Source organism: Sminthopsis crassicaudata, chromosome 1, assembly GCF_048593235.1.
Source record: "Sminthopsis crassicaudata isolate SCR6 chromosome 1, ASM4859323v1, whole genome shotgun sequence".
Taxonomy (NCBI): Eukaryota; Metazoa; Chordata; class Mammalia; order Dasyuromorphia; family Dasyuridae; genus Sminthopsis; species Sminthopsis crassicaudata.
Window position 1 is genome coordinate 252,122,683 of NC_133617.1, and position 22,187 is coordinate 252,144,869.

The window sequence follows — 22,187 nt, forward strand, 5'->3', positions numbered from 1 at the left end:
CAGAAGAATACATACTAAAACAACACAATTTTACTAACAATCATTCATTCTTCATTTAAACATCTGTGCACTGTGCATTGTGAAAAATATTAGAGGAAAATAGTTATTAGATTAAGACGCCCATCTTTGCCCTCACAGAGCTTATATTCTACTATAGGGTAAGGAACAAACTATAATACTTAAGTGATAGTATGTAAGTGACTACGTAAGAATTAAGTGAGACTTTTGGAAGAGAGATCATAATAAAGCACTTGGGTGGGAAATCGGACATCTGTAGTGCAACATATTGAAAAGAGGGACTTTTAAAAACATTTTTGACCTTTAGGTAGAAACGTATTTTTTTTTTTTTTTTAAGCATTAGATACTGCAGTATAGTCGGAACATTTTTTAAAAAGTTATAGCTACACTGAATAATCTAGCGTCTTATTTTTCAGATTATAAAGGGTAGCTACAAGTATTCTCAACAGGATAGTTTAGGATTTTTTGTGAAGTACTAAAGGGTCAGGCTCGTGTCTCTAATGTTTAAATAATATTAGAAAGCAACACATCATTTTGTAAATCGGCCTGTGTATGGTGACCTTAACTCTTAGAAAGTAGCATAGCTTTGCCTTTGTGGTGGTGCTACAGGTGGCTAGTCACACTTTCCCTCCTCTCTCCTGACCGCCACACATCTAGCTAGAAAGATGCTCTTCCTTATTACTTTCTCAGGCAAAAGTTAAGGGGCGCAAACCTTTCTCCCTTCCTGCTTCCTGTGTAGTCTCTCAAAAGCCCCACTAGGGTGGGGGATGGGGTCGGCGTTCCCTCAGATCCCTTTGTATGTCCTCTCCCCTCCCCCTCGAGACATTCCAGAAGCTCCGCTTTGGGGAGATAGGGGTGGGGTCGACGTTCCCTAGGGTTCCTTTATATTCCCCTCCCCCCATTTCCCAAGCTTCGGTGCATCATCGAAGCTTGGCTTGGGGGAAGGGGTGACGTCCTCGGGCTCAGTAACTACTAACGCCCCCCGCCCCGCCCGGGGACATCCACGAATCTCGGCGGTTGGGGGTGGGACTGGGATGGTGGTGTCGGAAGTGGGATGGTGGCCGAAGTCACAGAGTCAAAATACGGGTAGATAAGGACCAAAACTCGGGAAAGGTCTTCTCACCCTCAGCCGGGAAGGCGACGGGTAAATACTGTAGGGAATAGTAGGGGAGCCTGAGGCTGGGAGGAGGGAAGCTATCGGATCCGCCTCTTTCCAGTCAGTTGGAAACCCCGGTGGGGGGGGCAGGGAGGTTGGGGTCGGCAGCGTTAACAGCGGCGCGCGCGCGCCCGGAAGTGACGCCGCATGACGCGGCGTGGCGCGTGCTGGGCGGCAGAAGTCCGGGGTTGCAGGAGAAGATGGCGGTCTCCACAGGTCTGTTTTCCGTGCCGGTTTTCTTCACTTTTTTTCTCCTTGGCCCCACTCCTTCTCCCAACTCTCATTCTGTTGCTGGTGTGGATTTGGGAGGGAGGGCGAAGCTTTTCCTTCTTTTTTAAGATTTGGGTTTTCCCAGTCGGCCCAGAGCCATGAAAGGCGGCCGGTGGCTGATCCCCGGGGCCGGGGCAAGGGGGCTGAGGAGGGCTGGGGGACTGAGGGCGCTTGGCCCACCGGGACCGCTCAGAGGAGAGTCGGGGCCTCCGCCGCTCTTGCGCCGCTCCGGGGCTTGCGATCCCGGCAGGCTCGACCCTGGTGGTGATTGGGGGTGGGGGAGGAATGGGCCCTCCAGACCCACGCACACTCGATCGGGGACGGAGCTAGGGGGGGACGGGGCGGCTGTTTGTCCTTCTTCGCCCTTTTAACGGCAGAACTTAGGGGAGAGCAATAGGGGAGCATGGAAACCATAGGGGGCCTGACTCCTAGTTGGAAGGGTTTAGTGCCTGTGTCAAATGAAAGCTATAAAATTAAGTGGGCACCTGGGATTTAGCAGAGGCGGAGAAGGAAGAATGCTACGGTTTATAGAGGTTGACACTTTTCAAAACAGGAATATACCTATTTTACTTAAAAGCATATAAGTGTTGTATTTATTTTGTTTTGTAGCACAGTGAAATATTAGCTGAGCAAGATAGATTTGTTTTTAAGAAGGCTAAAACCAGTTATTTCTTAGATGACCTGTTAAACTTCCTGCCTGCCTTGTGTACATTTCAGGTTTCTTTAAAGTTACAGATATCGAAATTATTGCACTTGCTAGTATTAACAAAGGGGTGAATTTTTTTTTTTTTAATTTGGTGTAATATTTTTAAAAATTGCTTTGTAAGCAAGACTTGGCTAATAACCATTTCCTGACTTTTGTAGATGTAAGAATATAAAACTTGTTGTTAAACAGAATTTTTCTTCTCTTATCATTCATTTTAAATAGTTATGATTGTTTAATTTGAGTACATGTAGTAGTATATGATAGATTTTAGTTTAAGGAATTATTTAAGAATACTGTGCAAACTGCTGAACATCTGTGGGCCTCCTAATCTGTAAAAAAGACTAGTTGACCTCCAAGATCTCTTCATTCTAAATATATGAAGTAGTGACACATTAGAAATAATCTTTGAATAATCTTTTAAATCTCATTTTCACTTCATTTTGCATGCAAATGTTACAGCTGATTTATTGTTGCCTATATCATGCCTTCTAAACAATTCAAGTCTAGTATTAGATGACAAAAAGTCAGTAATTTATTTTACTGTTTTTGACTATTTTATATTGAATCAGATTTTTTTCAGTGTAAAGTTAATTTACCTCTTTAAAAAATTTAAAACTACATTTGAGGAGAGGGGCTGTCTTAAAGTTTATAGATATTGGTAACAAAAGTACATATTTAGTTGGATTTTAGAGTTTCCACTTTTTTACTTAATTAGGGCAATTGCCCTTTCTTAGGCTGATATGTGAGAGAATAGAATATCTTCCTATTAAAATAGCAAAAATCATGAACTTATAGTTAATAGCATTTATTTGGAGCTTATAGTGACTATATAGTGCACTTATTTAAGTACCTTAAGTTTTGCAAAGTAATTTACATGTTATCTCTTTTGACCCTAAGAATTTAGTGCTATTAATAACATGCCCATGTTACCCATGAAGAATTGAAACTCATCTTAGAGTCATTTAGTTAGAAAGTACCTGAGGTCTGATTTGAAAGATCTTCATGGCTCCTGAGTCTGGTATCTTATAATTACTAATTGTTTTTAATATATCTTTATTCTTTTAGTGTTTTTAAAGCTTATGTTGTCCACCTTTTATTTCAAATGTATTATTTATAAAAAGAAGAAAAAAAACTTTCAAATTTGTCCTTATTGGTAGATTGAAAGTCTGTATTCCCACATTTACGGAGTTTGGAATTTTGAAGTGATTTAAAATCTTTACGTGAATTAGGAATAGTTTTTTGTGAAAGTAATGAATATTATTAAAAACCATGAATTATATTTTGAATTTTCCCTTCTTATCTCTTAAATCCTGCCTTAAATTGCAGCTAAAATCCTATCTTCTACAGAAAGCTTTTTCCAATCCCTTTTTAAATTTTTCTACTTTGTTCTGTTAATTATTTTTTTTCTCTCCTGTATACAACTTGTTTGTACATATATTTGCTTTTGGTATCCCATGTTAATTTTTGAGTTTTTCTGGGGCAGGATCTATCTTTTCCCAAATTCTTTCTATCTCCAATTCTTGGCACATAGTAGGCCAGTAATAAATGCTTATTGATTGACTAAAAATTAGCACGGGTAAATTTTCAGACAATCTGAACTAGAGCATTGACAGGGCTGAATCTGAGGTGAACATAGAAGTAACTTTTTTTTTTTTAAATCACTCTGCAGAAGTAAACATAAGTTACTTTTTTCATGAGGAAAATTGGGAAATTCACTTTATTGCTGTAATCTTAAAATAAACTATCAATTATACTTTAAAACAAATTAGAAATTGGAAAAAATTGTATATAATATAAAGTTGATTTACTTTATAAATGTGTAGTTAAATAATAATTTTTATTTTTATGAAGGCATTTAGATCTGACATACAGAATACAACCTTTGAAACTTAAATTTTGTAATTCCATTTTCTTGTTTTTAGAAGGCAAATTCAACAAATGTTTCTAATAAATTTTTTCATAAAAGTGAAATAGTTTTCATGTTTTTCTAGGAGAAACCCCAGGTATTTGCTTCAGAGAAAACATTCTAATGATTTTTTGGGGGGAGGAATGTGATTGATCCAATATTTCAGTCATTTAGCAAGCAAAGTAAGGGCCTCCACTGTGCTAAAAAACCTGAAGCAAAAAGGTAAAAAAGTCTTTTTCCCTCAAGGATGTTCATTTCATATTTCTAATGGAAGTGGCCTTATTTTAGGAGCACCCAACAATTTCTTAATAATTTTAGTATTATTAGCTAGAATGTTCGAAGATACAAATAACATTTGTAATAATACGTCAATAACTCAATAAAGTGTCTTATTATGTTACCATCATATTGTGTCTTATATTATCATCATATCCCTTCAAGTACATTGGGATGTATGTATATAAAAGTATATCCATATTGTAGCATGCTTTTATTCTCATCTGATATTCAGTTACAGTGTTACAGTGGGGTTTTATTGCACTTGAATGCTAAAATGGAGAGGATATTAAAATGCTTTTAAGAATGAAGGAGCTCAAGAAAGATAATGGAATTTTTTTCCCTTTTTAGATGTGGAGGAACTTTTCAGGCTTTCTGAATTTTTGTCTACTATGTGGAAACTTTATCCTCAAAAGTGGATGAGAGGGATACTGTTAAGTATTGGATCGAAGTCAAATATGCAAATGATAATTTGACTTTATCCATTTTCTCTGCAAATGAACTCAAAAACTAAGTAAGGGCTGGCTAGATGGTATGATAGAGCAACAGCCTTGTAGTCAGGAGGACCATAGCTCATTGCCTCCACCAAAAAAAAAAAAAAAAAAAAAAAAAAAAAAAAAAAAAAAGGAAAACTTGTTCCATGCTTGTCCATAGTTCTAAACTAATGATCCTAATTTAAGGTTATTTTGGCCTCAACTAGTCTTTTTCCTGTCTAAGGTTAATATAGTTCCAAATCTCATGGTTTACAGACTGTGGCAAGGGAAAGAGGGTTATTAATAATTAATTAATAATAATAATGATGATGACCTAAAATATTTTAAAGGAGAGAATATACATAGGAACACACATGAAATAAAAGAAAATATTTTAAAGGAGAGAATATACATAGGAACACACTGAAAAAGAAGACTGATTATTGGCCTCACTCAATTTTTATACAAGCCATAATTAATGGGCCTCTATTTCCAGTATGGCATTATGAACATGAAAAGTTGGTATGATTGCATTATTTTAAAACAATCTGTACAGTGTATAAAAGGTAAAGAGAACATGAAAGGAAATAGAATTTTAGCATACTTATTTTATATATATACTCACACACACGCGTGTCGTGTGCACACCCACCCATATATATATATCTATTTAATTTCATTTGAGATCTGGCCATTCAAGTATCTATAGATTTTTTTTTACCTTAAATTGTTAAAGGAAGGCCTTTCTAGATCTATGTCAGCATATGAATTTGGTATTGTAGATCCACACATATTATGGTAAAGTTTTCTTGTATTTAATGTGTCCTAATTCTGGTTAGCAATTATTGTAAATTATTGATTCTTATATTAGGTGAGTGGATATGATCCTTGAAATTTGGGATATGCAAAAGGAGATTGTAGAGGTCATATATATTAGGAGTAAGATCAGGGTGATATTTGAAATCTTCATATTTAAATAACCTTTCGTGTTTTAACTTTTTTTTTTTTAAACTTTTGCTTGAACCTATAATCTGGATGGGGGTGATGGTTTATGAACAGATTCTTATTTTACTTTTGCTCACTTGCTTCTTAGTTGCTTTTTCAGTAGCCCTTTGAAAAATCACTGGGTTTGCCAAGTCTGTCATAGTTACATAGATTATAAAGAAAAACTCAATGCCTTCTTTCTTTGTGCTTGTTGGGTAACACTATAATGGACTAACACTAATAGAAAGTGATAGTGGATTTCTTGAAAGTCTAGGACTGACTAACCTAAGCTTTATATGAAGCTATAACATTTTATTCCTCTGGGGCTTTGATTCTGAAGATCATTTGCCCTTGTATGATTTTTATACTCAGAGGAAATAAAGAACCATTGTTTGAGTTATGCCTCTGCCACACTTAGCTGTGTGATCCTAGCAAATGACTTTAACTCTCTGAATCTTAATTTTCTGTTTTTGAAAATGAATGGTTTGGATGTAGATGATCTCTAAAGTAATTTTCAGTTACAATTTTCTGTGATTCTAAATATTTATCTGCATTCCTCATCTTTCTACAAAATTATAAACTACTCAAAGGTTAGTGACTTATTTTAATAATTACATATCATAATAAATTTCTGGTGGAATTATTGGTAACCCACCTTTGTGACTGATAGAGTTTTCCATGCAGGCACACATTTCAAGTAGATGTCCATTATGAATTGGATATTGAGTTTCTTTTTCATGAAGTGAAATTATTTTTCACTGGCCTTATTTGCTTCCAGTAATCCTCACCAAGTCCTGAGCTTGTTTCATGAACTTCAGGAGCACATGAGTTAAATCTGAATTTTTGAAGGCTGAATTATCATTTATCTATCTTATCTAAAACTTATACTCTGCTGACATAGCCTTTAAAAATTTAGGTATGGATGGCCCTGGCAAGAGACCAAAGACTAAGTATAAATGAGAGTCATTGCTAATAGGATAGCCACTTAGGTGACAAATTCTTTGCCTAAGCAAAGAATCCATGAAGCAAAGAAAAACACAAAATACTCCTCATCCATGTGCTGTTCCCCATTTGTACTCATTGAGGCAGTGATGGGGAAAAAGGGGGTAAAAGATTCAGAGACTTACATAATTCTCTGTTTATAAATATCAGTTTAGCCATGATATTCTAAAGATGAGATCCTTATTCAGTGACCAAGTAGATAGAATATTGGAAAAATGAATGTTTTAACAGTTTTGGTATTTTTGTTGTGAATGAGACTCAGAGATAGAAAGTTGTAGCTGGATGGAGGGAAATAAAGCTCACAGAGAAATTGATTTTATCATATATAGAAAAGCAATAAGAAACATTTCATATCTTGTCAAATACTGGTGGTAAGAAATCTGGGAATGATAACACAGCAAATGATAGAGTTCAGAAAGTATTTGATCAAACAGAATAAAGATCAAATTTAAAGGGTTATACTTGGGTTCAAAAAACAAACTTTGCAAATACACAGTTGGGGAGCATGGCTAGATAGCATTGATAGCATTTTGTTTGGAAAAAGTAGATCTAGGAATTTTAGTGGAAAACAGGCTCAATTTGAATCAACAGTGTGATAAGACAACCAAGCTATCTGAGGCTATAATAGTTTTTAAGATAAAGACAATATTTTTTCCCCCTAGTTAAATTTATTTTTGCTTCCCTATTCCCTTGAAAAAGAAAAGCAAAACATAGGTAACATATGCATGTCAAGAAGAAACATTGCTGCAATGTCAGTGTCCAAAAAAATTATATCACAATCCATGTTCATCACCTCTCTCTTATCAGGAAATGCATAGCATCATGAATCCTCTGGAATTGTACTTGGTCATGAAAAAGATCACAGTTCTTAAGCCTTTTGAAATTGCTTGTCTTTACAATGTTATTGTAAAAATAGTTCTTTCTGTTCACTTTATTGTATTATTTCATATAAGTTCTTAGGTTTCTCTGAAAACATTCCCTTCATAATTTCTTATATTGCACAGTATTTTTATATTCAATTACCATAATTTCTTCAGTCATTTCCCCATTTCCCAATTCAGTTCTTTGCTGCCTCAAAAAGCTATATTTTTGTATGTACAGTTTCTTTTCCTTTTTATGTGATTTTTTTTTGGGGGGGTGTAGGCCTAGTGTTGGTATTGCGGTATGGAAGAGTATATGCGTTTTGAGCATAGTTTCAAATTGTTTGCTGGAATGCCTGGAATAGATCTTTAACAACAGTGAGTTCATATACCCATTTTCCCGCAGTTTCAGCATTTGTCATTTTCCTTTTTTTTTTTTCCCCCCAATTTTAAGAAAGGAATAGCTTCAAGGATTTAAGTAATATAATTCTGTTGTACTTTGCTCTGGTCAGACTATATTTGAAGTATGTCTTCTATTCTGTGAACCATGTTTTAGAAAGAAAATAAGGATTGTCCAGAAGAGGGCAAGCAGTATAGTAAAGGTCTGAATTCATGCCCTCTGAGGATTGCTTAAAGTCAATGGAGATGTTTAGCCATGAAAATAATGATTTAGAGGGAATTACCTGATAACTCTTCCAGTATTTGAAAAGCTATCATATGGGAGAGTTGGACAGGAAAATACTGGTATTACCCATGTGGTAGTCATTTCTGAATCAGCTGTCTTTGTACAGTCAGAACATCAGTATGAAGAAAGATTAGTGTCAGTGTGTAAAAATCACTTGCCACAATGTAGAAGTTAAAAGAGCTTAGTAAATCTTACTCAGTCACATCTTTATTTCTTTGTCAAATGGAGAGGCATGGACACGCAGGGGAAATGCAAGTTTTGAATAGAAACTTGTATACAAAGTCTTAGTTAAATTATGAATAATGTCAACTTCAAAAAATAGCAAGAATATTTTTGGGATTTACTGGCTATATTTCTTAAGGACAATTCCTTAACCCAAACCAATCTGAATGTCATTGACTGCCGATAGTCCTATGCCTTATAAGCCCCATTTGGTCATTGTGTGGGTCCTGTTTGACTCATTGAATCTATGTAGCAATAATTTCTGCTTTGGCCAGAAACCCCTAGAGTCTTCCCTTCCCAGTTTTATTTACTTATTTAGTTTTTTTTTTTTCCTTTGCTGGACTAGGTGAAAGAGGAAATTTTTTGCCTCAGTTGCTACTTAGCCTTAATCACTGAATGAGTTTGGCCTCAAACTGAGGCCTGTTGAAAACCTTTGCTTAAAAAGGCCAACGTCTCCCATTTCATACAGGGCCATCTTCAGTCATCTTGATCTATATCTTGCTACTGGACCAAGGCAGCTCTGGAGGGGGAAAGAGAGACAGGTGACTTTATACAATCCTCCCTCACTTAAATCCAATTCATTTGCATATCAAAACATCACTCATGATCCCCTTTGAGACTGAAGAACAAATAACAATCTACTGTACCACATTGCTTCAGCATTTATATTTTGGACATGTACTACAGATTAACAAACTAGGTTCAGCACTGAATAATGGGGGGGAAGGGAATGGGCTGATTTGCCTTTGGGAAATTATGCACTGCTTTTAGAGATGCTAACTTCTTCCCTTCCTCCTTTCCTTTCTCCCTCTCTTCCTCCTTCCCTCCTCTCTTTCCCTTTCTCAAATCTCTTTTACATAACATTTCTCCAATAATGCTATAAATTCAACATCATTTGCTTCAATTTCAGAATGATAATCACATTATCAAATGTGAGTTGCCTGAAACATTACTTGTTGAAAATTGCACATGAGAAGTGCCAAGGATGTAATTAGAGAATGTATGATCAGAGAAGTATGGAGAATAAGGATTTATTATTAAACATTGCCTGCTTGTGTTGTATTGGTATCCATGAAATGCAAGAAGAGCTCTATGCTCTAGAATTTAGAATTTCTTAGTTGATTGGCCAATCTATGGATGATTTACTGGTTATTTTGCTAGTGTACAATTAGATAATGGGGAATTCCTGAATTGAGGACTTGGGAAAGAATCAAGCACCTATGGATGGGGTGTGATTCCATTGTAGGGAGCATCACATCTTTGAAATCATAAGGCAGTCTTATTTAAAGTAATCTTAATTTTCATCTTTGATTGGAGTTTGTTTTCAGTATTTCTTCTCTTTTGACTCAATAAAAACATTAACACCAGCAATATTAAGAGGACTTTTAAAGTTGTCATTTGTGATAATTCTAAATACTATCTAGAAAGTAAGAATTATAACTTCAGATCCTGTTTTTTTTTTTTTTTTTAATGATTTTTTGACTTGTTTTATTATTTCTTGAAGTCACATGGAGTTGTTAGATTCCACTCTACCAATTCTAATTTTCCCCCCTGAGACAATTGGGGTTAAGTGACTTGCCCAGGGTCACACAGGTAAGTGTCTAAGATCAGATTTGAAGTCAATCCTGTCTTCAGGGCTCATGTTCTCTATCACACTGCCCCACCTAAGCTGCCCCACTAGTTCTAATTTTTAAGGAATTATTTTCTGTAGCATCTCCTTTTCTATTTGTTTGATTCTACATTATTTTTTAAATTTCATTTTATTTTTTTGTAGTTGCAGGTCCTTAAAAATTTTTTTTTATTAAAGATTTTTATTTTCAAAACATGCATGAATAATTTTTCAGCATTAATCCTTGTAAAACCTTATGCTCCAATTCTCTCTGCCCTTCTCCCTCTTTCCCTAGATGGCAAGTAATCCAGGATATATTAAACATGGTAGAAATATACGTTAAATCCATTATATGCATGCATACTTATGCAATTATTTTGCTACATAAGAAAAAAATTAAACAGGAAAAAAATGAGAAAATAAACTGCAAGGAAACAATAACAAAAAGAGTGAAAATGCTATGTTGTGAATCTGAATCATACTCAGTTCCCATAGTCCTTTCTGCGTGTAAATGGCTCTCTTCATCACAAGATCATTGGAACTGGTATAAATTGTGTCTGTTGAAGAGAATTGATCATCATATAATCTTGTTATTGCTGTGTACCTTTGATTTCCTGGTTCTGCTCACTTTATTTAGCCTTAGTTCATGTAAGTCTTTCCAAGTCTCTCTGAAATCATTCTGCTGATCATTTCTTATAGAACAATAATATTCCATAACATTCATATACCATAACTTATTTAGCCATTCTCCAATTGATGGGTATTCTCCCAGATTCCAGTTTCTTGTCACTACAAAAAGGACTGCCACAAACATTTTTGCACATGTGGGTCCCTTTCCCTTCTTTAAAGTCTCTTTGGGATATAGGCCTAGTAGAAAGACTGCTGGATCAAAGAGTATGCACAGTTTAATAATTTTTTGGACATAGTTCCAAATTCTTCTCCAGAATGGTTGATATCCTAGTTTCTAAAAAAGGTTTTGTTCCTCTCTCAAATATGTTCTTCAAACAATAGAAATGTTTCTTATTACTTTGAATGTACTTTAGATTTTTAACTCTAGCAATTGAAGTGTTTTTATGTGATGCCAATAAAATTCCTGACACACATATTAAGAATCAGCATTGGTATAGTGCAGAAGTTTAGGATGAGCCAAACAAGATTAAAAATGTTCTTGGGAAACGTTTAACAAAATGAATTTTTTGCCTCTTCATGTGATGTAACAACCCCATTTTCTTTTCTACTACAATCCCTTTTTCATCTTTAGTTTCTTTTTTTATATCATCACCCTCCGTTATCTACACCTGATAAGTATACCTCTAACAAAGATACAGTTCTCAAGTGTTAGACATATCTTCTTATATAGGGATGCAAACATTTTAATTAAAAAACATTACTTTTTTTCTTCCCTTATTTTCTTCTTTTGCTTTTCTTGGGTTCTGTATTTGAAGATCAAATTTTCTGTTCAGCTCTGGTCTTTTCATCAAAAATAATTGTCCATTTTTTTCTTCTGAAAAATAATGCTTAGTTTTGCTGGGTAGTTGATTCTTGGCTGCACTCCAGCTCCTTTGCCCCCGGAATATCATATTCCAGGCCCTTTGATTCTTTAAAATGCAAACTGCTAGGTCCTGGGTAATCCTGATTTTATGGCTCCTTGATATTTGAATTGTTTCTGCCTACTTTTGTAATATTTTCTCCTTGATCTGATAATTCTGGAATTTATGGAGTTTTCATTTTGGGATCTAAGGAGGTGATCAGTGGATTCTTTCAATGGCTTTTGCCCTCTGGTTCTAGGATATCAGGACAGTTTTTCTTGCTGATTTCTTGAAAGATGTTGTTTGGGCTATTTCTTTCAAAATGGTTTTCAGGTGGTTCAAGAATTTATAGATTGTCTCTTAAATCTATTTTCCAGGTCAGATGTTTTATCAATGAGGTATTCATATTCTATTTTTTCATTGTTTTTCCAAGGAATTGCTTTCTTTTTCCATTTCGTCAAATTATTTTTTAAGGAGTTATTTTCTTTTTCCGTTTCACCAAACCTATTTTTAAAAAATTGTTTTTTTCCCAGGAAGTTTGTTTCCATTTCACCAATTTTTTTAAAAAGGAGTTTTCTTCAGACTATTTCTATGTTTTCTTTTTCCAAAACTCTCATTTCCTTTCCCCATTTTTTTCTAACTCTTAAGACCATTTTTGAATTCTTCTAAGAACCTTTTGAATAGGAGACCAACTCTCATTTGGAGACATTTTGCCCTTAGTGTCCTCAGAGTTTGAGATCTGTCCTACTTTGTCTCCATAATAGTTATTTATTGTCAGAGCTTCTTTTGCTTTTTTGCTTATTTTTAAAAGTTGAGGTCGGTTCTTAGGGCAAAGGGGAGATTGACCAGAGCTTCCTGTACAGGTGACAACAGCTTCATGCTGTGCTGGTGCTGGTGCTGGTGCTTCCTTCCCATACTGAGTGGGTGGGGCAAAGTCATGCTTTTATACTGGGGTTCAGGGGCTCATTTGTAGTTCTTTGTAGTTGTGTCCGCAAATCTGATAATCCACTGTCTTCTGAACCAAGATAGAGTAGCTAATATTGCTGTATTTTGGCTGAGAGCCTCCCACTAGATTCCCCTGATATGGGGAAGCCTTTCTGCCCTGGTCCTCCCTCCATTGCACCTGTATTGGGTCACATAACCCCCTGCCCAAGTGAGACAGACCTTTCTTGAAGTACTTCCAAGATAATCTGCTGGAAATTTGTTACATTCCAAATATTTGTGGGTTCAGTCACTCCAAAATCTGTTCAAAGGCTTAATCTGGTGTGCATTTTGAGGGAAACCAGGAGGAGCTCAGGCAAAGACCTGTCTACTGTCCTCTATCTTGGCTCCATCTCCAACAAAATAAATGCAAAAAAAAAAAAATCCATAGAAAATGTTTGTGATTTTCTGATTGAGCATGGATTTATGCCTGTTTAAATTTGATACCATTGATATAGTGGGTGGAGGCTTCCCTTAAAGAGAGAAGTTGGATTCAAGTTTTGAATTCACACATCCTGGCTGTGTGACCATTGTGGACAAATTCTTTGAATTCTCTGTTTCAAGATAATCTGTTAAGTTATAGTAGAGTTGTGGGTCTGCTAAAATTAGGAGAGAGATTTTTCCACACTGCTGTTTCCTTATACCAGTTAAGTCATAGATTTTGAGGAAAAGCAAAAGAAAAGCAAAAACCTATTAGACCATACCAGACGCTATTCACAGGTGTTCTTGTCTTTTGATACTTCAGTTATAAGATTGTTATGAAGGAATTGGGAACAACTTAATTTGACCTAATTTGAGCCCTGGTTTCATATGTAAAAAGTTCATAACAGCACCTAGCATTGTTGTAGGCTTAAATGAGTTCTAAGTATTTTGCAAAAATTATTTAAGAGTTGTATAGATGTTATTATTAGTAATAATAACAATATTTATTATTTCTCTAACTTCAGGGACAATGCTCTTTCCATTGAAAAATGGTTCTCTTGGAATCTCTTGATTTGGAACTCAAAAGTCAACCTAATAAATTTATTCAACCCTAGTAGATTAAAATCTTTTATTTATTTCATGTAATCATAGGGTTTAGATCTGAAAGGGAACTTGGAGATTAATTTAGATCTTGGAGGCTAGCACTTTATTGTATAGATGAGGAAAGAAGTCCCAAAGGGGCTAAAAAAAAGTCTGCCAGAGTTCAAATAGTTAAATAGTTATAATAAATAGTACTTAAATTTTGCCAGAAGAAATATTGAAATTATTGGAAAATATAATTTTTTTGACAAAATTTGTTTATTATATTCAACTATTTGATGAAAAGTTTTTGTTGTAAAATGTTTTTTTTCACTAGAACATTCTTGAGATTATTATTACTGTTATTTTTAGTTCCTATGGGATATAACCATATAGGGATCTTTTATGTAGAACATTTCACATAATTTACTTATGCCTTTAATCTAATTCTTACTGTATATTTGATATGAAAAAAATTTAAATACAAGCAGTTGCCAGTGTCTTGTTTAGAGCATTTAGTCTTAAACAAGTAAGCTTCTGTCATCCTTTGTGGGATTTCTCCATGATGATGATATACTTGGTATTAGACTACAATAAGATTATTGGAAATCATTAGAATCAGAAAAATTTATTCTTTTTCTCCCGTTTGTAATGTTTGTGTGTTGCTTCTGTTTCTCTATATTATAAAATTTCACTAATAAACTTCTCTTCAGATGGTTTTCTTATGTGAGGTAGCAGAAAAAGTAAATTACATTCATATAAATTCATTTTTCAGTTTATTTAAAAATATTTAGTTAAATTGGTATTAAGGATGCTTGCAAAAGCCGAATGTGTAAGGCTACGTGGGAATATATACAATACATCGTAAGATGATGTAATTGACCCATGCAATCAACAATTAGTATTCTTGCTTATTTAAAAATGAAAATATTGTAGTTCAGCTTCACAGCTTGAACTTGCCAAATCAGATTAAAATGTAAATCAGAAATATTTAACAAAATAAATAAAAATATAGTACAATATGGACATTTTAAATTTGTAGTTTTCTAAGTCTATACCCTTTTCCATTTTTCTTTTAAAAATGTTTTTAGTGATGACATCTGTTATTTACATCATCATACCTACCCCAACTATTTCTCTTGAACACTTTCTAGAGAGCCATAATGTGTAGCAGGGTTTTTTTTTTTTTTTAATAATGGAAAAAAATAAGCATGACTGACAGATTGAAAAAGTCTGACAAACCTATGCAATGTATAATACCTGTAGATCCTCCCTTGTTCACAAAGGTATGGGTTGAGGGTGTCCACTCAACTCTTCAAATCCTACTTCATCTTTGTAATTTAATTTATACATTTATAAATGGTGTTTTCTCTCCCATCTTCCCCTTTCCTATTTGATACTGCTGTTGAGGGAATTAAAAATTGACGATGTTGGAAAAAATAGTTTAAATGAAAAAAAAAAATCTTCCCAATTCAGGTATATTTGAATAAAGTGGTCTCAAAATTTTGCTTTACAGTTAGTTCAAATAATATAATTATGATAACCTGTGAATATCTCAACTTTTTGATAAACTTGTCCCATTAAAATAAAAAAAAATTTTGATTCAGAGGATGGTTTTGTGGGGGAAAAAAAGTAAGACAACTAGTTTTTTCAAACTGGAAACTGAGAGTTTTTCATTTCAGTTCTTTTCAATTCAATATCTTTAAGATAGGCAGGTTGTGGAAATAGCTTAATGGAAGAAATGAGAAAGGCCAGAGAAGAGTTGAGAGTAGAGCCAGGCACATTGTGACAATCAAGATTTTTTTTTTTTTTTTTGATGAGAGGTGGCAGGGGAGGAAGGGGGGGAATTAAGCATTTGTAATCCTTTATAGATGTTTTTTGAGACCCAGCCATGTTTATTTTAGTTAATGTCATTCAGTGGTGCAAGTAGTTACTTTTAGTGTAAAGGCTGTCTCCTAATTTACCTTTTGCTATGCAATCCTTGTCTATACCTTTTGGTATGCAATTAAGAAGCAGTTTCATTTTGGGTTCATGTGAATTTACTACTCACATTCCCTTTAGGAAACTATTTCCTATTGGGAAACTATTCCTGTGATTCCTTTCAGATTCTCAGCCCCTCCAGGCTGAGGCATATCTTCCCCAGATACTGTCTTTCCAGGATGCCAGAGTCTTTGATTTAATTACAAATCCTGGTCAAAAAGCATGCCTTTGAATTCCAATAGGAGATCCGGGCTATCTCAGCCCCCACTAAGACACTCAATATAAAAAAGCCAAATTAAAACCCTTTCTTTGCAGAGGTTTCAAACATACCAGCCATGCCATGCTTGACTGACATCCCAAGGAGCCTCTGTCCACTGGAATATTCTTTTCCAGTGCCACTCTCTTTTTACCCTCATTTATTTCCCTAAACAGACTTTATGCCTCTCTGTCAGGATTTCTAACCTTACTTCCAATCCCCATAATAAACCACTTTTATCAATCTAGGTTTTTGGGTCTGTAAATTTCTTTATAGAGAACCTCTGCACCACCAGAAGGGAGTTCCCCAAAACTCCCTACTCTTGCACTGAATCCCAAGGAGTTGCAGGGAAACCAAACCTTTCCATTTGGTTCCCTGAACCTCGAACCTGCCACTAGACCTTATTATTTAACTCCCCAACCACCAGAAATTCTAATCTCATTTTGGTTCCATAAATCTAAACCTTAATCAACTTTACATGTGGTTTGAGTTTTTTCCCAAGACAATTCTGTCAAGATGTCTTTGTAATTACATATAATTATTATCAAGTATTAAATAATCACTCTGTTACAATTTATTGTAAAATCAGTCTCTTTTTATGTCTTATTGTTTTGTATTTGTAGAAATGAATATTATCCATTTCTTAGTCCTGTAAATTAAGATAGGCTTATAATCTAGTTAATTCATTTTATTAAGTGATTTAAGTAGTTAGGAAGACTTAATTTTTTTTTCAGCAAAAGTACATTTTAATTTTCTATTTAATTTTACATATTTAATTTTCTATCCACAAAATAATCATTTTCATCTTAATACCACTTAATAATACTATATATTTTAAAGTAATAGTTAATTTCGGTTATTTGTATAGGTTAGATTTTGTAACATTCAGAAAACTATAAAAGCTGTTGAAATAGGCACTTAAATATCTGAGAAGTGAATAACTTGATATTATACTACATTAATTAGAGCCATTTAAAGACTTTTTCTTACATTGTATTAAGGGCCATTATCAACTAGAACTGTAGTAGATGTTGATTTGTTGATTTTTTTTTTTTTTTTTGAATTAAAAAAATGGCAATTTTGCATATCAGGAATATTTTTTCTTCAATGACATGTATTTAAAAGTATTTTAAACATCTCCAGGAGTTTTATTTTCATAATTTCAGTTAAGTTTAGCATACTAGAATTGTAAACTGGTAATGCATCTGTCTCTTTTTCCCCCCCTCCCATTTATAAGAGGAAAAAAAATAAGCTTGTGTGGTTTTTAAAAATATTCTTTAAAAAAAAATTCATCTGAATTCTCAATTTAAAATAAATTATCCCAAAATGAAAGAATATGTGCCTATGTTTAAAAAAAGCTACTGCTATTAAATATTGAGAGTGTTACTTAAGCAGCACACTGAAGACTCTAGATATTTAAATAACTCCCAGTAGAGTGACTTTCTTTAAAATTTAGGCAGTCAGCAAACATTTAGATTTCTAGTATGTTCCAGGCTCATCAGCAAGTCTTGAATGATTCAGTCCCTAGCTGTAAAAATAGATTTACAGAATCTCATCATTGGGAGATAAGTCACAGGATATTTAATCCAACCTATACCTGATCATGAATCCCTTTTATTGTCTTCCTGTCACAAGGTCATTGACCTTTTTCTTGATGAAATTCACTGAGAACCTATTATTTCCTAAAACAAGAGGTTCTTAACCTCAGGGGAACTTGAATGGCAAAAAAGTATGTTTATTTTCACTAACCTTTGTGGCATTCCCTTCAGTTATTAATCTAGGCAGCAAACATTCTGAGGAGACTATAGGCTTCATCACATTGCTAGCAAGATCTAGGACACCAGGAAGGCTAAGAATTTTTAAGTTTTTAGTTTTAAGGCATCCCATAACACCCATATTATAATAGGAAATTTTTCATTCGATCAAACCTTAATTTGCCTCTTCATAACTTCTATATGTTGTTTGTAATTAAGAAAACTTAAGCTAACCAGAACATGAGTCTTTTTTTTCTAGATGATCAATTTTAAAATCTTATTTCCCCAACTTGAAATAACTATTCCCAGAATGAACTTGACAGCTGTCCTGATTGTCCTACGTTTGATAATCTGTAATTTATAAATTTTTTTTTTTTTTATAAAAGACAGCACCTAGAATTGAGAGAATACAATTGTCTGACCAGAGATGAGAAGTACTTTGGCTTTTTTCTTCCTACACTCTGATTCTTTTAATTCAAACTAGGATTGCATCAGCTCTTTTTAATTAATTAATTTTTTTTTTTTTGCTGCTGTTGCTGCATTACACTGTTAATTTATATTGAAGTTGTAATCTGTTAAACTCCTAGATCTTTCTGTATTTTCTAGCCAAATCTTGTATTTCTTAAGTTTGTTTTTTGAAATTAAGAAATTTCATAGCTTTGTATTTTTGAAAACTTTTAAGTTTATCTTTATTATCACTTTATCTGATTCGACTCAGTGTTCCTGCTTGGGTTGAGAAACCTCATATACCATGAGATAAGAATAGTTTTAAATATTTTTTGAATTTTTAAATAGTATTTTATTGTTTTACCTAATTACATATCAAGACAATTTTTAGCATTCACTTTTACAAGATTTTGAATCCCAGATTTTTTTTCCTTCCTAAAAATGGCAGGCAACTTGATACAGGTTATGCACCATCATGTTATGTTACATATGTGTTAACATATGTTTTTCATATTTCCATATTAATCATAGTTGTGAAAGAAGAAACAATCAAAAAGAAAAAAACTCAAAAAAATATGCTGTTCTATGCATTCAGTCTATCAGTTTTTTATCTGGTGTGGATGGTATTTTCTTTTGAATCCTTGGATCATTGTGTTAATGAGAAGAACTGAATCATTCATAGTTGATTATCACACAATGTTATTGATATTTCGAATACACAGTAAGGGTAAGAAGGTGAATGAAAGCACAATCTATACTTTAGCTGAAGTAAGAAAATCAGGGTTAGCATTCCTGGTCTCAAAATGAAAGCAAAAATAGACAATTAAAAGAGAAGGAAGGAAACTACATCTTGCAAAAAGGTATCAGAAACAGTGAAGCAGTATCAATACTAAAAATATATCCACCAAGTGATTTACCATCTAGATTCTTAAAAGGAGAAGTCAAATGAGTTAGAGAAAGAAATAGACAGCAAAACTATATTAGTGGGGGACTTCAAATGTCCTTTTTCAGAACTCAATAAATCCAACCAAAAAATAAACTAGGAAAAAACTAAGGAGGTAGAAAAGCTGAATATGTCAGACATTTGAAAAAAAACTAAATGGGAACAGATAAGAATATTGTGTACCTTTTGCTCAGGATTACATGGCATCTGAATAAAAATAACAGTGTTGTAGGGCATAAAACATTCAGAATTGAATGTAGAAAGGTAAGTATATTAAATGTATTTTTTTGGATTCATAATGAAATAAAATTACATTCAACAAAAGGGCTCTGAAAGATATGTTAAAATTAATTGAAAACTAATATAATCCTAAAGATTGCATCAAAGAAGTTGTCATAGAAATAATTTCATAAAGAATGACAACAATGAGATAATATACTAAAATTTATGGGATCCAGCCAAAGCATCCCTCATAGGGAAAATATTTCTCTAAATTCTTACATCAACAAAATAGAAAAAGAACAAATTAAAAGTCCCCAATTGAGCACCCAATTAGAAATTGTGAAAATCAAAAGTGAGAATAAGATTGAAAGTAAAAAAGCTATTGAGCTAATAAGTCTAGGAGATGATTTTATGAGAAAAAATAAGATAAATCATTGGTTAATTTGGAAAAAACCCAAATACCCAGTATCAAAAATGAAAATTGAGAAATCACCACCAATGAAGAAATTAATCATTAGGAAATATTTTGCTCAATTATGTCATATATCTGACAATATGAGCAAAATAGAATATTTATTAAAATACAAATTATCCACATTAACAAACAGATCAGGAAACAGAATGCCTAAATCGCCCCATCTTAGATAAAGAAGTTGAACAAGTTAATAATGAACTCCCCAAGAAAAAATTCTCAGTGGCATATGGATTTACTAGTGAATCCTACCAAACATTTAAAGAAAAATTAATTCTAATACTACATAATTTGGAAAAATAAGCAAAGAATCTCTACTCATTTTATGACATAAATAATGGTGCTGATACCTAAGCCAGGAAGCGGTTACATAATGTTGTACTTTTTTTTTTTCCCCTCCCTCCGAGGCTGGGGACTTGTCCAGGGTCACACAGCTAGGAAGTGTTAAGTGTCTGAGACTACATTTGAACTCTGGTCCTCCTGAATTCAAGGCTGGTGCTCTATCTGCTGCGCCACCTAGCTGTTCCTGAGGTTATATAATGAATATTGATATAAACATTTTGAACAAAAGCCAGTGAATCAGCAATATAAAATAAGGATTATACACTATGACCAAGTAGTATTATATCAGCAGTGCAGGATCATAATGGACCATATCAGTAACAAAACCAGTAAAACCTAGTAGCAAGAGATAGAAAGAGAAATTCTATTTAAAATAAACAATATAAAATCCTTGGGAGTCTACCTACCAAGACAAACCCAGGAACTATATGAACATAGTTAGACAACATTTTTCACACATAGATTAAACTGGAAAAATTTCAGTTGTTCATGAATAGGCAGAAGCAAAATAATAAAAATGACAATTCTCAAACTATATTTTAAGGATATATTATATATATATATTCTTATTGGATATATACATATATCCAATAAGAATTGGCTAGTGGTGACAGCTGTTTTCATATCTTATATAGGAGGATCATTTCCCTCCTTGTGGCTTTACTTTCCATGATAAACAGCTCTGATCATCTTTTAGTCCTTCTGCTGTAATGTTCTATGCAGCTATGGCTGGCTGGATCCTGCCCTCAGTGTCTCTATATCGTATATTTGTGTCTCTGTATTTACCAGAGCTGGAAAAAATTCCATATAAAAAAGTTAAAAAAAAAATTCCTGAACAGGAATCTTTTGGTGCATTTTCTAGTTTTGTGGAGGAGCTAAGGGAAGGAGAATTTAGCTAAACTTTCTGCTAGTCTATCTTACCTCTGCCCACCTTTGTCCCTTTGTATGTACATGTCTGAAATATTCTCCCTTATTACCCCCTAGGCTCTTTAAATTCCAAGGAAATTTTAAAGTCTTACTTGAAGTGAGAACAATTTGTAGAGTTCTTTCCTAGTTCCTAGTTAGCATGCTTTCACACACTTTTTTTTTTCATGTTTATACATAATTGATTTCTCCTTGTACATGTTTAGCTTCAGTTGAATTGAAAATAATCCCCTCCTTAAGGGAGGATCTGTTTCCTTTTTTTGTCCTTGTAGGCACTTAATAAATAAATGCTTATTGTGTAGAATTGAATTTCTTTAAAATAAGATTCCTTCTTCTCTCCCTTTACCTATGCTATTCTTTTTTTTTCCCCCTCTGAGGCTGGGGTTAAGTGACTTGCCCAGGGTCACACAGCTAGGAAGTGTTAAGTGTACCTATGCTATTCTTGATGTTCCTTGTAAATTAGCTCATTCTGAGCTTTAGTATAGCATTATTCTCTTTTGAAGAATGAAATCATTCTAAACATTTACTTTATAGTTTTTAAAATTTTATTTGTTTTGAACATTGCAATCACCAGTCATGTGCATTTCTTCATGTAAAGCAAAAGAGAGAGAACTGCATATGAAAATATATCTATAGATTATTTTTCTTAGGATGAAATTGTCATTAAAGCAAGCCAAGAAATTGACTCCTAGAAAGTCTAAATGTTTAGATAATTGAAGATGCGCATTACTAGTGCCAGGCTTGTGAGCTGTTTCTTGAACTCATCTATTTCCTTTTTCATGGCAGTCTGTCTTACTACTCTCATGACAGTATTTTGTCTGTATTTATGCTTTTGTTATCTTAATCCAGTTATTCTTCACCTTGCTTTACCACTTTGAATTCTGAATTTTCTTTAGAATATTTTCTTACTGTATAGGGCAATTTTGACTCCTGTCCTATTTTTAAAAAAGAAACAAATCATATGTCCTTTTCTTTTATATTCTAGCAATGAATTTCATCCCATCTAGTTATTTTGATACCAGTGAGATAAAATTTGCTTTTTTATCTTAGGCTCTCAATTTGTGTAGTCATATTTTGTGCATTTGTGTAGATATGATACCTAGAATTTTATGACTGGTCCCTTAGATTTTATTTTTTGAAAGTAAAGCCATTGAGGGGAAGCTAATTA

The 22,187-nt window shown here is 33.7% G+C and overlaps 1 protein-coding gene across 2 annotated transcripts in view; it reads left to right on the forward strand.

The window, feature by feature from the left end:
* The first annotated feature begins 981 nt into the window (after window positions 1-981).
* UBE2V2 (ubiquitin conjugating enzyme E2 V2) overlaps window positions 982-22,187 on the forward strand; it is a 54,465-nt gene continuing 33,259 nt past the window's right edge. Inside the window, exon 1 of one of the 2 annotated variants that reach the window (XM_074278039.1) lies at window positions 982-1,390. In XM_074278039.1, the coding sequence (XP_074134140.1) occupies window positions 1,375-1,390 (16 nt within the window). In that variant the 5' untranslated portion in view covers window positions 982-1,374. The remainder of the gene's footprint in view (window positions 1,391-22,187) is intronic. The other variant, XM_074278048.1, reaches the window with a different exon arrangement.